The sequence below is a fragment of the Carassius auratus genome, chromosome 6, assembly GCF_003368295.1.
Source record: "Carassius auratus strain Wakin chromosome 6, ASM336829v1, whole genome shotgun sequence".
Classification (NCBI taxonomy): domain Eukaryota; kingdom Metazoa; phylum Chordata; class Actinopteri; order Cypriniformes; family Cyprinidae; genus Carassius; species Carassius auratus.
Window position 1 is genome coordinate 13141658 of NC_039248.1, and position 14737 is coordinate 13156394.

General features: G+C 36.7%; 2 protein-coding genes across 11 annotated transcripts in view; one reads left to right on the forward strand and one right to left on the reverse strand.

The window, feature by feature from the left end:
• Positions 1–976: 976 nt before the first annotated feature.
• LOC113097295 (protein-arginine deiminase type-2-like) lies at positions 977–11138 on the forward strand. Of its 2 annotated transcripts, none has more exons than XM_026262538.1 (16): positions 977–1190; positions 4187–4355; positions 4957–5026; positions 5182–5243; positions 5505–5622; positions 6024–6176; positions 6574–6764; positions 6984–7087; positions 7248–7359; positions 7846–7953; positions 8051–8202; positions 8284–8431; positions 8529–8622; positions 8707–8780; positions 8894–9031; positions 9485–11138. In XM_026262538.1, the coding sequence occupies exons 1-16, from the start codon at positions 1018–1020 to the stop codon at positions 9716–9718; spliced, it is 2100 nt and encodes a 699-aa protein (XP_026118323.1). In that variant the 5' UTR covers positions 977–1017; the 3' UTR covers positions 9719–11138. The 2 variants fall into 2 exon arrangements, with proteins under 2 accessions (XP_026118323.1, XP_026118330.1); XM_026262545.1 differs by lacking the exon at positions 977–1190 and adding an exon at positions 2483–2648.
• Positions 10547–14737, reverse strand: part of LOC113097251 (rap1 GTPase-activating protein 1-like) — a 42374-nt gene continuing 38183 nt past the window's right edge. For all 9 annotated transcript variants that reach the window (XM_026262486.1, XM_026262479.1, XM_026262473.1 and 6 more), the window contains 5 exons: positions 13973–14114; positions 13599–13704; positions 13179–13231; positions 12893–12945; positions 10547–12307 (listed from right to left, as the gene is read on the reverse strand). In XM_026262486.1, coding sequence (XP_026118271.1) covers positions 12937–12945; positions 13179–13231; positions 13599–13704; positions 13973–14114 — 310 coding nt within the window. In that variant the 3' untranslated portion in view covers positions 10547–12307; positions 12893–12936. The remainder of the gene's footprint in view (positions 12308–12892; positions 12946–13178; positions 13232–13598; positions 13705–13972; positions 14115–14737) is intronic.

Below are 14737 nucleotides of genomic sequence, written 5' to 3' on the forward strand. Positions count from 1 at the left end.
TAATTATGAGCTTTATATTTAGGTTATTACAGCTATTGCATTATATTGTGTAACACATTAGCCCATTGCATTTATTATAATGACATTTTAGCTGAAGCATGTTTTAAATTGGTTTCCATAGTGTAAAAAAAAAAAAACCCTGTCTGCTTTGACATGACCAGACACATCACATTTACAAATGTTCAGAAATGAAGCCTGCAGGTAAGCTTGTTGTACCAGAACTGCCCATGCAGGTAAATCACTTGTTTGGTTATTGATGCATGTGTTGATAGCAGATAATAAATGAGGTTGTGTGCGTTTGTGTAAAAAATGTATAATATTTAAACGGTTATTTAGTAAAGAAAGTCAAAAGATGAGGCCTCATATAAGGTATCTTGGTAAAAGTGCAAGTGCAACATATGAGGTTCAATAAAACCTAGTTATCTTAGAACTAACAAAGAATGCTTGGAATGAACTTGCAATTGCTCTTAAAATGTATTCATTTTCTAAATCTGATCATCTGCCAGATCATTTGGCAGATAAAAAGATATCAGGATATCTTCAAAACAGAAAAAAAAAAAAAAACTTCAGGACGTTGTGCTGTGTAATAACTTGTGTTAATTCTTGTTAGAGGTATTAACAACGCATACTTGCAAGCATTTAAGTTCACAGATTTTCATAGAAAGGGGTGAATATGCCTTCAATTATATTATAATGCAGACAAACTAAATATTTGACATACATCAGTAATACTATTTGATGTTGCAAGGCAAATCAGCATAAATCTTGCAGACCTTTCCAGCAAACAAACCATGTCTACATTTTTACTGAGCTACTAATCAGTTCTTTAGGCATCTTTTATAATCTTTCTGATAAGTTTAGCTTCTAAATGCTTTCTAGGAATTTGTATAGCTCTGAGCAAGTTTTTGGACAGGTGAGAACATGACTTTTCTCTCCCGCTTCAACATACGCCCCTGTTTCTCAGGGGAAAAAACTGGTTATTTGAGACCTGTAGACGTGGTCTTTAAGTCTTTAACAATGGACATGTCGCAGGAGCAAACACGGTCAGTCAGTTTACCTCGGAGTCTGAGAAAGAGAAAGAAGGCGTCAGACATGACTAACATGTTTCAGCGGACCTGTCGACTGGAAATTAATGTACCCACACAAATTGTGCATGTCATCGGTACGGAACTTAAGGTGATTGTAGACCGGTAGGTAATGTGATATTATTGTAATCCATTGTTTCCTTTCTTTGTGTTCTTAAAAAATTGCATGTTGAATGCATCAAGGAACTGTACAGCAGTAGCCAAGCCAACACTTCAAGTGCGTTTTTTAATACATTTATTCATTAAAATACTTTAACAAATGGTCACTTAGCGGGAGTGGTTATATCGGCAGCATTCTTGACAACAAAGCACCTAGAAGTAATTCTCTCTGACTCTCAACTTAAAACATTTGATCAAGTTTTATTTATATTAAATTGAACTCATTTATAAAATAAACGAATAATCACAGTATTAAAAAGTTATATTTTAGGTTTTTTTATTTTTTATGCAAGCATTATGTGATGATGCAACAATAAAAATGCAGGGGTTTATTTATTTAAATATTTTTACTGACTACACATTTTGAATACTAAAGCAAATATAAAAATAGCAAAGATCAGTGCTGTTAAACAATAAACAATAGTGCAACCTAAATGTTACTGAAAAACTAAAAAGTGTATGGAAAAAAATATCATGGGTGATAATGGATACATTAAAACAGGTGTGTTAAATGTTGCTTCTAGACAACAAACCATTAGGCTTAACATTTATATCCTCCATAGCACATAAATAAATGTTGAAAAACAAAGAAAATTTGTTTACTCACTAACAAAGCTTAATTATATTTTGGATGGGGTGAAAAATAACGGCTTGCCTGCATGCAACCATCCACATACAGTAGCCTATGTGCAGCCTCCACACGGTGCACCAAAAACAAATATATATATATATATATATTAAAACCATTAAATTGCTTTTTATTGGTTTATTCAAAACCATCTCTTACGAAACATTTACTGTCATCGTATTTGCATCATGTGCTTGCAAATTGAAGCAAACGGTTTGTTATCCTGAGGCAACACAGTGCAATACTTGGCCAAAAGAGTTGATACGCGACGCGCTGGTGTTAACAGCGCCCTCTAGCGGTCAGTCGATATACTCAGATGTGGGCGTTTCCAGACAGCTTCCCTAGACAGCCAGCCACCAGTCTCTGCAGAGCAAAAGTGGGCGTTTATCACCATGTGGGTGTTTTGAAACTGCTGGGTGTTTCTGAATCATGCAATCTAAATGATCCCCCTTACACAACCCCACCCCTAAACCTAACGTCACTATTACATCAACCAATCAGGTATCATGGTGTAAAAACACCTTGATCTCGTAACTCCCATTAATTTCCTGCAGAGACCTATACTTGGGCACCTGCATTCAGGCAACCAATAGGATTTCTGGCACGGCGACGTCTCAAGTACATAAAGGGTTAAAGGGAATTGTGAAGACACTTTGAAAGAAAGAAGCATCTTTGCAATTGACCATCATGTCTCGACGATCACTTACAATTGACACTGAGAAAGCGACAAGAACGACATATGTGCTCGGAACGGAGTTAACGGTCAATTTAAACAGGTGAGCTAAAATATTTCCATGCACTGTATGAATAGACTCATATGGATATTAGAACGTTTTATTTTTTATTTTAAAGGGACAGTCGCTATGGATGCGCTCTTCTTGTGTTTGTAAACAGCGCGACGAGACGCAGCTCAAGGGAGTTAAACACAGCGGTCTATTTTAATAGCGCGAAGGACATATTTAAAGAGACAGTTCACCCGAAAGCCCTTTATTATTTACTCTCGTTTGTGTGGTTTTAAAACCCGTTTGACTTTCTTTCTTCCGTGGAGAACAAAAGTTGAGAGGATGTGACAGACGCAGAATCCATTCACTTGCGTTGCATATTGTTTCATACAATATGAGTGAATGGTGACCAAAACTGTCAATAATATGATATACAAAAGTTTACATGTTACAAATGGATAACAGTAACCACCGTTCTCAGTGCAAATCAAGCAAAGGGTTAAAGTGTGTTACTGTCTGACCACTGAGTTTAGTTTAGATCAAAGGAATGTATTTAAGGAATTCAAATAGAGAATAAAAGGATTAATTTCAAAATTACTATTATTATTTTGACAAGCATTTCATTTCAGACTCTGGGAACTCAAACGTTTAAACAAAATGTCACTAAAAAGGATGCATGTGATGTAGCCTATACATAGACAACTGAAATGTTATATATTAATTTAATACAACTTTCCTAGCATGGTTTATTGCTATATTGTTGTTCTGCTTCTAAAGTTCATTGGCGACATCATTCTGGAATGAACTGAAGTTTCAGTATTTTCAGATATCGATCTGTTTGTCAATATTGATCTGTTTGTTCTGGATAACTATTTTTTTGCTGGGAGAATTGAGGGGGGTCATTGATTGAAGAATTTCTCCTTGAAGTTCCAAAGACGGATGAATGCACTTGTTGTGCTGCAACATTATTTAAATTCATCACTGAGTTCTGTCTCAATGCTTCTGTTTATAACTGCCACTGTTGGCTATTGTCTTTACAGACTTCATAATAGCTTTTTTCTTTTAGGTTTTGAAAGACTTTATCAATTTTTTTTATTAGCCAGTACTGAAATAGACAGTTCCCCAGCAACATCATCATGACTAATGCTTGCTCTCTTAGAAGATAGAATTGGATCCTAAATATATTATAAATAACCCACTATCTAATGCTGTAATTATGACATTTGGATTGGTGACATGTCCTGCTCCAGAGTCTCTTCAGTGGTGTGATATGCTAGAGCTGTTAATGTAAATCCATTCATTCATGTCAGAATATTTAGTTTTTCATGGTTTAAAAGGTTTGTAGATTTTAATTGGCATAGTATTTTACTAAATGGTCTTGAAGTGTTGGTCCACAGGTTGAATCAGAACCTAAATGTCTTTAATGTCACTTTTGATCAGTTTAATGTATCCCTGCCGACTCCAGATATTTGAAAACGTATGTTTATTTAAATTGGGTATGAAATGGTGCATTCCGGTTCTATTGTATAATATCCTACAGTGGAATGGATACATTTATAATGTGTCTGTGTATGTATGATTGCTTTCGACAGGTGTGCTCCACCGCATTCCAAATCCTTCTCGATAAAATGCGGCCCAAACGTGCAATACAAGGTCACTTCCACGGCCGGGGACAGGAACGCTGCTCCGTACCCCCTCACCCCAAACTCTGTCCTCATCGTCACCATGGATGCAGTCAGCGAGACTGCAAACGACACCAAGGTACCTGCAGTGCATCCAATCACATTTGTGTTTGAGAAAATATTTACATTAGAACCAAACACAGAAAAAAAATTCTTGGGAATTTTTCCGTGTTTGAAAGAAAATTCTAAAGAATAGATTGAAACCAGGTAAAATGTTTGAAAACTTGGCCAGAAATATTAAACTTGTATCAGAAATCCTCACACTAGCACAAATATTTAAAAGGAGTTTGTGGGCAGATTCCATTTGGGTATGTTTTTTATTCGTTGTAAAGTATGACTAGCCTTTGCACTAAAACAGGTAATAGTCTATTAGAAAATAAACAGAACTGAAAGACATTGACAAATGCAGACAGGAAACCGCTTGCCTTGTCAGCCTTGTTAGTCTGATGCATACGCTGTGGTTTACCCTGGTACTAGTCTGTGCAGGAAACTGAGGTTTATGTGTCGAAGTGATCTCACGTCACTTTCACAACACTATCTAGCACTCACAACTTGAAGGCATATTTAGCACATTTTTAAATGCAATAAGTACAATAATGAATCAATTTAGTAATCAAAGAAAACCACAATAATTGTCGCAATAATCCAGTGTATGCTTGTTTCATTCTGATCGGTTTCAGCTGTCTGTGAGGTACTATGGAGAGAAATCAGAGTCGCTCGGGGACGCCGTGCTCCATCTAACAGCTGTCGGTACGTCTCGCATGTTTTTATTTTGAGACATAGGCTACGCCTGTGTTTATGAATAATGCTTATGTAAACAGTGTCTGTGCTGTAACCATAAACAGCCTCATGCTGGTGGGACTGAAGGAACAGGCAAGCCTCATGTTGTCTTGGTTCTGTTGCAGAGATATCTCTGGACGTAGACGCTGACCGCGATGGCGTTGTTGAGAAAAACAATCCAAACAAGGTGAGCTTTGTTTGCTTGTTGTCTTGTGATCTGTTCTGTGTCAGTATTATGAGAAAATTGTAAAATAAAAAGTTGCAATTGCCTTTCTTAATTTTCCTTCCTTTTTTTTTTACATTTGTGGCATGAACAGGCTTCCATAATAGGGGCCCGAGTTTTTTTTTTAACCTCAGTGACTTTCGAAAAGTATCTTCTTTTGTGTTCCAACTGCATAGTGCTTTCTTTGTTTGAAGAATGTGTGATAGTATTGGATTTTGGATCTAGGGATCATGGAAGTGGGGTCCTAATGGCCACGGTGCAGTTCTGCTGGTCAACTGTGACTCCGAGACCACTTACCAGAAGACACTGGACAGTGAGGTTGCTGAGATCAATAAAGTGTCAGGTGAGTCTGGGCATGTCTAGTTTCAGATATGAAATGGATTAAAGTCTCGCCGCAGACGGTTGTTAAGTGTAAATAGACTTTGTACCAAAGCCTGGGGTGTTGTGTACTTAAACAGCATTTTCAAACAATGCTTCCTTATTATTCGTTCATTATTAATCCTATTTGGCCAGAATGCAGTGCAAGTCCAGTGAATTTTTACTGGTTTAATTTAAATCAAACTCTGGTTTATTTAGTACTGGTAAAAAAAAAAAAAAAAAAAAAAAACTTCACCCAATTGCTGTGTATTTTTCTATGCATATTGAACTGTTAGCTTAGTCAACATGTGACTCCTCTCTTCAAATGTCTTGCTGTGGGAAGGAAGTGAGAATCATTCTAAAAACGTATATATTTTTTGATGGCAGATTTACAGGACATGTCCAAGATGATCCTGCGCACCAACGGTCCCGCTGAACTTCCTGAAGGCTATAAACTGACCATGCACATCTCGCAGACCACTTCAGACAACGTGAGAGTCTTTAGACCTCGGACAACTGCAAAAGAAGATGACGTGTGGAGTGAGTGAATAATAAAATAAAATTAAAATTATATATATATATATATATATATATATATATATATATATATATATATATATATATATATATATATGATAAAAAATATTTTCAGAATAGATTTTGAAAGAACAATGCTTTTCGGCGCTTGTATAGTGTTTACTATGAACTCTAATGATTTTTTTTTTTAAACTAATTTTTAGTTTGTGCTCTACTGAAAAAGCAGAATGCATTGTTTGGAAAAAGTATTCCTTAAATTATTTGTGGAAAAGAGAAGGCTTGAAAATGTATAGTAATTTTTCAGGCACGTGGTGTGTAAGTTGATAATGTTGTTACATTTAATTAGATGGAGGCGAAAACTGGTACATTAGTACTTTATCAAATCTCTTTCTTTTACCAGAGCACAAACTCTTGAAGTTGTTCCTGAAAGACTATATCATGGTGGTGGGAATGGACACGCTGACACAGGAAGTGCCCTACCTGGGAGGCAAAACTGAACTAGCGTTCTTTGTAGAGGGTCTTCGCTTCCCTGATAAAGACTTTGATGGGCTCGTCACCATCAACCTCAGTCTACTAGAGCCCTGTGGCAAGGTTAGCGAAGGAGACGACTCTCTGATCTCTCTCACAACCTACAGGACATCATACTTTGTTCTTTTACTTACTGCAAGAACTACTTCCGTCATATAATAAAAGTTACACTCTAAAACTCTTCCAAAAAAGGACTAAAACTGAATAAAATAAAAAGTGTTTTCGGGAGGAGGGTAATATAATTCTTTAATAACCGCTAAATACTAATTATTTTCTTACAAGGGTTTCCCTGAAACGCCCATCTTCACAGATACAGTTGTATTTCATATTTCTCCCTGGATCATGACCCCAAACACCCTCAAACCTGTGGAGGTGTATGTGTGCAGGTGATTCAGTCCAACCTTTCTTTAACCCTTCATATATCATTTAACAAATAATGCCATTTCCTAGAAATAGATACAGATATTTCCAAGTATTTTCTGCTACTCACCTCTTTCGTCTCGTAAAGTCATGGGGGTTAATCATTTCCTTTTGTCTTTCTGGCAGCACAAATGATAACTACACCTTCCTGAAGAGCATAAGGAACCTGGTGGACAAGTGTGGCTACAAACTGAAAATATGTCATGAGTACATGAACCGAGGAGACCGCTGGATGCAGGTCAGCGAAATCAGTCAATCCATTCAATCAATAAAAATGAGATCAATCAGTCTATAAAAAGTAAAATATTTTCACAGAAAACATTTAGTCAGAAAGGATGCATTAAATTGACAAACACAAACAAATAAATGCTCCTTTGATCTTTCTATTCATCAAAGAATCTTGAAAAAAAAGGAACATTTTTAGAAAAAAACAAAACAAGCATATTATCGTTTTATTATTATCAAATAAATGAAACCCACATTTTTAAACTAGTATGTGTGTATATGCCAGTTATTTAATATTCTAAAACATTATTTGTTTGAACCCTTACAGGAAAAATACTTTGACACAAAAAAGATAATTCTATTTGCATTCCACTGTTTGATAAAGTGATTTTCCTACACTATCAAACTGTCATATGATGATTTACTGTAGTGTGAACTAGACAAGCTTGTCGGATGACTATCATATGAGATGAGTAATTCCTACTGACACGCTCCACAGGATGAGCTTGAGTTTGGCTACATTGACTCTCCCCATCACCAGTTCCCTGTTGTACTAGACTCTCCTCGTGACGGAGATCTTAAGGATTTCCCCTACGAGTCCATTCTGGTGAGCGAGAAGGCTAAATGCACAAAGACAAATTTGTTATTCAAAACCAACATTAGCATCTAAATATGTATAGAAACACTAAAACACTGTGTCACAGGGGCCAGACTTTGGGTACGTGACACGGCATGCTTTGAATGAGAAGGTCACCAGTCTGGACTCCTTCGGTAACCTGGAGGTTAGTCCACCAGTCACAGTCAACGGGAAGAGTTACCCACTTGGCAGGATCATCATTGGAGTGGCGTTCCCTACGTAAGTACCACAACTCTCCAAAGCCTCCACACAATATATACGATGATTGATTAAACAAGAATATTTGTGTTTAATTTTAAGTGCAACTCGTGGCCGAAACATGACCCGAGTGGTCCAGGACTTCCTGTGGGCACAGAAAGTTCAAGCGCCGATAGCTCTGTACTCTGATTGGCTGGTTGTGGGTCATGTGGATGAGTTCATGACCTTTGTTCCAGCCCCTGACCGAAAGGTAAACAGATATGTTCAGAATTATTCTGAACATAGCCAGTGTTTTTTTTTTTTTAAATACCCAAAACAGTGCTAACTGAAATGGTTTGATTGTTCAGAAATTCCGGTTGCTGCTGGCTAGCCCTGACGCCGGATACAAAGTTTTCAAAAGCTTACAAAAGAAAGGACTTGGAGAAGCAGTCATGTTTCCAGGTAAACACTCCCGAATTTTCTGTACCAAAAAAAGCTTACCATCCACCACAGTTCACATCCTAGCTAACGGTTTTACCTGAACAGATTTGCCAGAGACCATCTCTGTAAATGAGATTCTGAGCGACAAAAAGCTACAGGCTGAAAACCTATACGTGCAGGTCAGTGAAACAACATTCACGATACATTAAGATGCATATCCAAACAGTATCTTGATATTTCTATCTTTTTCATGAGAAAGAATAATGCTGGCATCATCTAATCTTTCACTCAGAACTGTATTGACTGGAACAGAGACGTGCTGAAGAAAGAGCTGGGGTTGGATGATGAAGACATCATTGATTTGCCCATCCTGTTTAAAGTCTTAGAAGAGAAAACAGGCCCCAGGGCTGTGGCTTACTACCCCGACATGGTACAGCACATTTATAAGAACTTCCCGAACATCCGATCACATTTGAGCTTTTTATGACTTATAATGGGAAGTCAATCAGTCAAAACACACTCTCTTTTTCTCACCAAGACTGCATTTACTTACTTAGAAATACAATAATATTGTAAAATATTATTACTTTTTTTTTTAAACAAATGTTGTTGTTTTTTTACTTATTCATGATGCAAAGCTAAATTTCCTCCTTCATCACTCCAGTCTTTATTGTCACATGATCCATCAGAAATACCTATATGCAGATTTGCTGCTCAAGAAACATTCATCGCTATCATCAATCTAGAAAACAGTGCATAACTAAAGTATTATTAACCTGTCATACCAAATGCCCATCAATATTCTACAGTGAGATACTTTAGGAATCTAATATTATAGTTTTCCCATTGCATTGACCTTTGTTTTGTATGTATGCACCCTCAGGTGAACATGATCGTGTTGGGGGATCAGCTGGGCATCCCAAAACCGTTTGGGCCGAAGGTAAATGGCAGGTGTGCTCTGGAGACAGAGGTGTGTTCTCTTCTGGAGCCTCTGGGCCTCAAATGTACCTTCATTGATGACTTTGCCCCGTACCACAAACTGCTGGGTGAAGTTCACTGCGGTTCCAACGTCCTTCGAGAGCCGTCCCCTTTCAGATGGTGGAACCTAGAGCTGTGAGAGAGAGTGCCTATTAAGTCTCGCAACAAGTTCATTCTAGCCAAAAACAATGCATAGAGTGAAATACTAATGGGATAATTCATTTACTCACCCTCATGTTGTTTAAGTAGCTCTTTTCCATAGAACAACAAGGTGCTGTATAGAATAAGAAAGTAGTCCAAAAATCATTCACATTAATTTGCGCTGTGTTCTGAAGTAATATTCAAATATTCCGCTTTCCATGAGGAACAGATATTTCAGTAAATGCAGCAAACCGTGAAAAAGAGAGCAAACCGTATACTTATGAAACAACATGAGTATGAGCAAATACTTTTTTTTTAATAGTTTGTCAGTTCTTATAACTTTCCTCTGTAAACCAGGCCTTGTTTTTAACAGTATAGTTACTCCTCGGGCTGCGGTGGTACTGTATCAAGATTTGTAAGAAGATTAAGGGCTAACAATTACAAGTTGAAGTTGTTCAAAATAATTGTAAATGTTTACAGCTTAAGAGTAGTTGGGCCGGTTTCATAAAATAAGTTTACCAAACAAGTTAGGTTTATTTCAGTTAGTCTGACTTACTGTCAGTTGATTTGGTTCAAAATAAGTCTGACTAACTGAAATAAGCCTGACTTATAAAGTAAACTTGGTTTATGAAACACTCTCCAGTTGTTTATTTTTTTCTAACAACAACAGAAAAGCTTTTGAAGTCTGTACTTGGGTTTCATAACTATGAACCATTAATGTTCATTCTGTGTTTCTTTTTATAACTGGTGATGTTCTTGGGTGTGTATTTTTTGTGTGTATTATCTTACTCCTAATAATGTAAATTACAGCACAATAAACATTCCATGAACCCTTCTGATCTTTATTAAACAATTTCTTTTGTTTTATTACAAAAAAAGGAGAAAATGTATTTACAGAGAAACATTTCATAAAAGTAGCATAATAAGCACTTGTAAAGGAGAACACAATCACTTGCAGAAAGCAGTCGGTGTTTGTTTGGAACAAGTTTGTGCTTCATGTTTCTAGCATGTGCAAACACATTATGAACAGTTTGACCAATCAGCAGAGACTTCGGGAACTGACACAGCTCGAGTATGGATTCAGCCAGCCTAAAATATTTTAACTTTTCCAGAAACATTTAGAAGCATCACCCCTGAAATCATCCAAACCGCATTATTTATGAGAAAAAAAGCTCTTCAAACAAGAAGCGAATTTGGAAATTAGTCATACAAAAAAGAACCTAGGTATTTTCATGTTTTTGGGCATGAAATTGTGGTAATGATGATAGAGATACCATAGTATTCTTTAAAATATGCATCACACAGAAATTAGCATTGATATTTTGCCAGTGACTGACTTTCTGTTCTAATGTCGCAGCTTAGGATAGTTGCTCAAAATAATTCATCACATTTATGGCTCAAGTGACTGACTCAAAAAATTAAAAATTGTATCCGATAAGCCACTGAGATGAATGGGAAAGCATTAACACCATAGTGCTATGTTTAAAAGCTAAAATATTATTTTGATTATCTAATCTAAAATGGGCATTTTTGATTGTAATCAATGAAACACGCATTTGTGTTTGAAAACAAAATAAAATGCCCAACATCTGCTGTTGAGCATAAAGCATCAGATGAATATAGTCTGATCTAGTGTTTTCCATAATTCATATCCACCAGTTTTACATTCATATTGCTCACCTGTCATATAAACTAAAAGGTCTTCAGGACTTCAATATAGTGGAGTTGAGAGACATTTAATCTGCACTGCTAGCTTTAAAACTTAAAACTACAAACATGAGGCTACTACATTAGCGTACAGTTCACACACGTGTCAATCTGACCACAAACAGCTGTGGCCATACAAAATATGTTGATCAGTAAAACAGCATAATCTTAATAAATACTATTTAAAAAGTATACAGCATCTCACACCTGGTCTATTAATTTGATCATAAATTATAATGCCCACGCTTCATTTATTGGACGGGACTGGAAATGACTTGGGTGCTCGACACAACAAGATAGAGAACTACTCTGAACAACAGTATTTAACGTTTACCTAGATTCATTTTTCTACAACATTACACAAAAGGCGACAAAACAGAACCACACATAGATGTGTTTTACAGTGCTTCGCAGGTTCATGTGTATTTTAAGCATGATGGGTTTAGGTTGAACCTCATTTGTTATTCTGAAAGATGCCAAAAGCTTGTGACAGCGTACCACCCCCGTTACTAAAAGAACTACTCAATAAATAAATAAATATATGACAAATAAAACCCAAACCCACACAATGAGGGCCACTGTGAACAGAAAGAAAGAAAGCAATCAAGCCTATGATAAGGCCATAATCAAGCGTGATTCGTCGCCTGCTGGCAGCTCTTCTGTTCTTCTTCTGCCTTCAACACAAGCCAGGCAGGTTTGCTATTTTGCCTACAGACCAACAGCCACATGATAGAAGATAAGGGGGTCGAGTCCTTACAAGAGCGCGCTGATACTCTGATGCACACATTCCCGACGGTACGCCTCCAGGCTGTTCACATCTGTGTCTCACATCTCAGGACTCACATCGAGCGACCGCTGCAGAGGGCTGCTTATGAAAATGCTGAAAATAAGACAGAATTAATACTGATTACTGAGAATAAGGTTTATGAATATATACAGGTTAAAGGTTTGGGGCTAGTAAGCCTGTATAATGCTTTTGAAAGCCGTCTCTTAACAAAAATACAGTAAAAACAGTGGATACTGAAATATTATTACAAGTTTTCTGGTTAATATAGTTCAATTAAATTCCCGTGATAGCAAAGCTGAATTTTCAGCATCATTTCTCCTGTTTTCAGCGTCACACGATCCTTCAGGAATCATTATTATATGCTGCTTTGCTCTTCATTATTATCATCAATGATGAAAACAGCTGTAGTGCTTCATGCTTTTTCAGGATTCTTTACTGTCACTTTCAATCTTTGTTGAATAAAAGTATCAGCTTTTTTCAAAAATGATCTTAAATATCTTGCTGACCCCAAACCTTTGAATACTATTGTGTGATTTTCTAAATGGCATGCTACATTACAAACAGCAACACAACTAACTTAACAAAAAGAGACCCAATTAGGTCATTAAGAGTTATAATAACAATGCAAATACACTTAAATGACACCAGCCCAACAAACACATCATAACATATAATAACCTGTTGATGGACATCCACGAAGTCATCTACAGCCTACAGGACAGCTAGCAGTTCTATGTTGGATAAACACACACAGAACAAATCAAATACAAAGATAAACGACATTAAATCTGATGTCCACAGGTACAGAGAGAACGCTCTTGTTATGACTATAAAGGAGTGATACTGAGTTTTCTCGAGATCAACTTATAACATTATTCAAGGTTTATTATTATTATCATTTTTATTCTGCGCAGCCTGTAGGAATATATATATATATGGCATCTTCATGACTAGATGTTCTTACCGAGTGCTGTCTCTCTGTTTTAGGACGAGGTTCAGATTGCTGTCGAAGGGGACCTATAGTGAAACAGATGACTGTTAAAGCCTTAACACAATTACATAAATACTAAAACGGTAGTATTTTTAAAAAGAAATGATCATGTACATGGAGTCCTTCTTTCCTTAGTCATTATGATACAATATTTGCTCATACTACACAGACTATATAGTACATCTGCAACTTATGAGAGCAACAGGTGAAAAATAGCTCTCCAATATTTTCCTATTTATATGCTCTCTCTTCTGAATGATCTCATATCAAGAATATCTCCTCAATGCAACATTTTACGTGCAGTCGAACACATAAATCATCATTAGGCGATCCTTTTAGTTTAACAGATATGTGCTTGGGTTGTTGGGAGGAGAAATGTTTGTTCTGTCTCACCGTGTGAACTGCTCTGACTAGTAGTGCCAGGGCCGTCTTCCAACCACACGCCGCTGTATGAAAACGAATCTCGTTTGTGAGGCGTACCGGCTGAAGAAAGACTCTCCTTTTTTCCCAGAAAAATGTAAAACATATGCAAACAAGAGAACCAGTCAGTCTTGCCAAATCATATAGTTGTATTGATACATCTGTTCAGACAATTAAATGCAAATTCCGTTACGCCTGTATGCATTCGCAAGCGAACAGTATGGGCGTCTAAATACACCTGGTTTTCTCTGCCTTAGAACATTCTGATACCAAAATGTACCTATCTTATAAATAGAATATGAGTCATGTATTGATCAATTATGAGTAATGTGTGTATGTGACCGTACCAGTCCTGTGTCATAGTCCTCTGTCGCTTCATGTTCCTGCTCGTTCTCCTCCACCACGCTGGTGAAGCTACTGGCATTGGACGAGGAGCGAGACAGATCCTGAGACTCTGGGATCGAGGGAGCTCGACAGCACAGGGCCGAACTACAAACACATACATATGCACACATATGAGGTCAAATAAAACTCCTCACCTAAAAATCTGTAATTACTGAAAGCGGTCTCTAAAACTTTTTAACATCTTTAAATTGATGAGAGCAAGTAAATGCGTCATTTTATGTGCATTTAACTAACCATCATTAAATGCATATGGTCAAAGATTTAGATGCATTCATATTTTGAAAGTTGGTTGTGGTATGTTTGATTCAATGATTGTATCACACTTAAAAAAAAAAAAAAAAAAAAAAAAAAAATTATTTGCATTAGCTGCTCTGTCCATGTGATTAAAAGCTGTTGTTTGGGCTGTATTTTGCTATTGCATAATGATAAAGGAGTATGTTATGATAGCACTAGCCATAGTCATGTTTGGTGATTGCAGGTGTTAATAACTCAACACATTCAGAGATCTTCAAAGTAGATGTATTTCTAATGACTCATTGACGATGATGACATTTGAACTCAAATATGATATAGCAAAAAATATCTATTATTTGCTGCTGGGAGTGGTTTTATGTAAAGGGTAATAAAAATCTGAACCTAACAAGGAGCGGCCTGTGAGCAACTACCTATTGTTCCCTTTGAACAACCCACCTATATCCTCAGGTTAA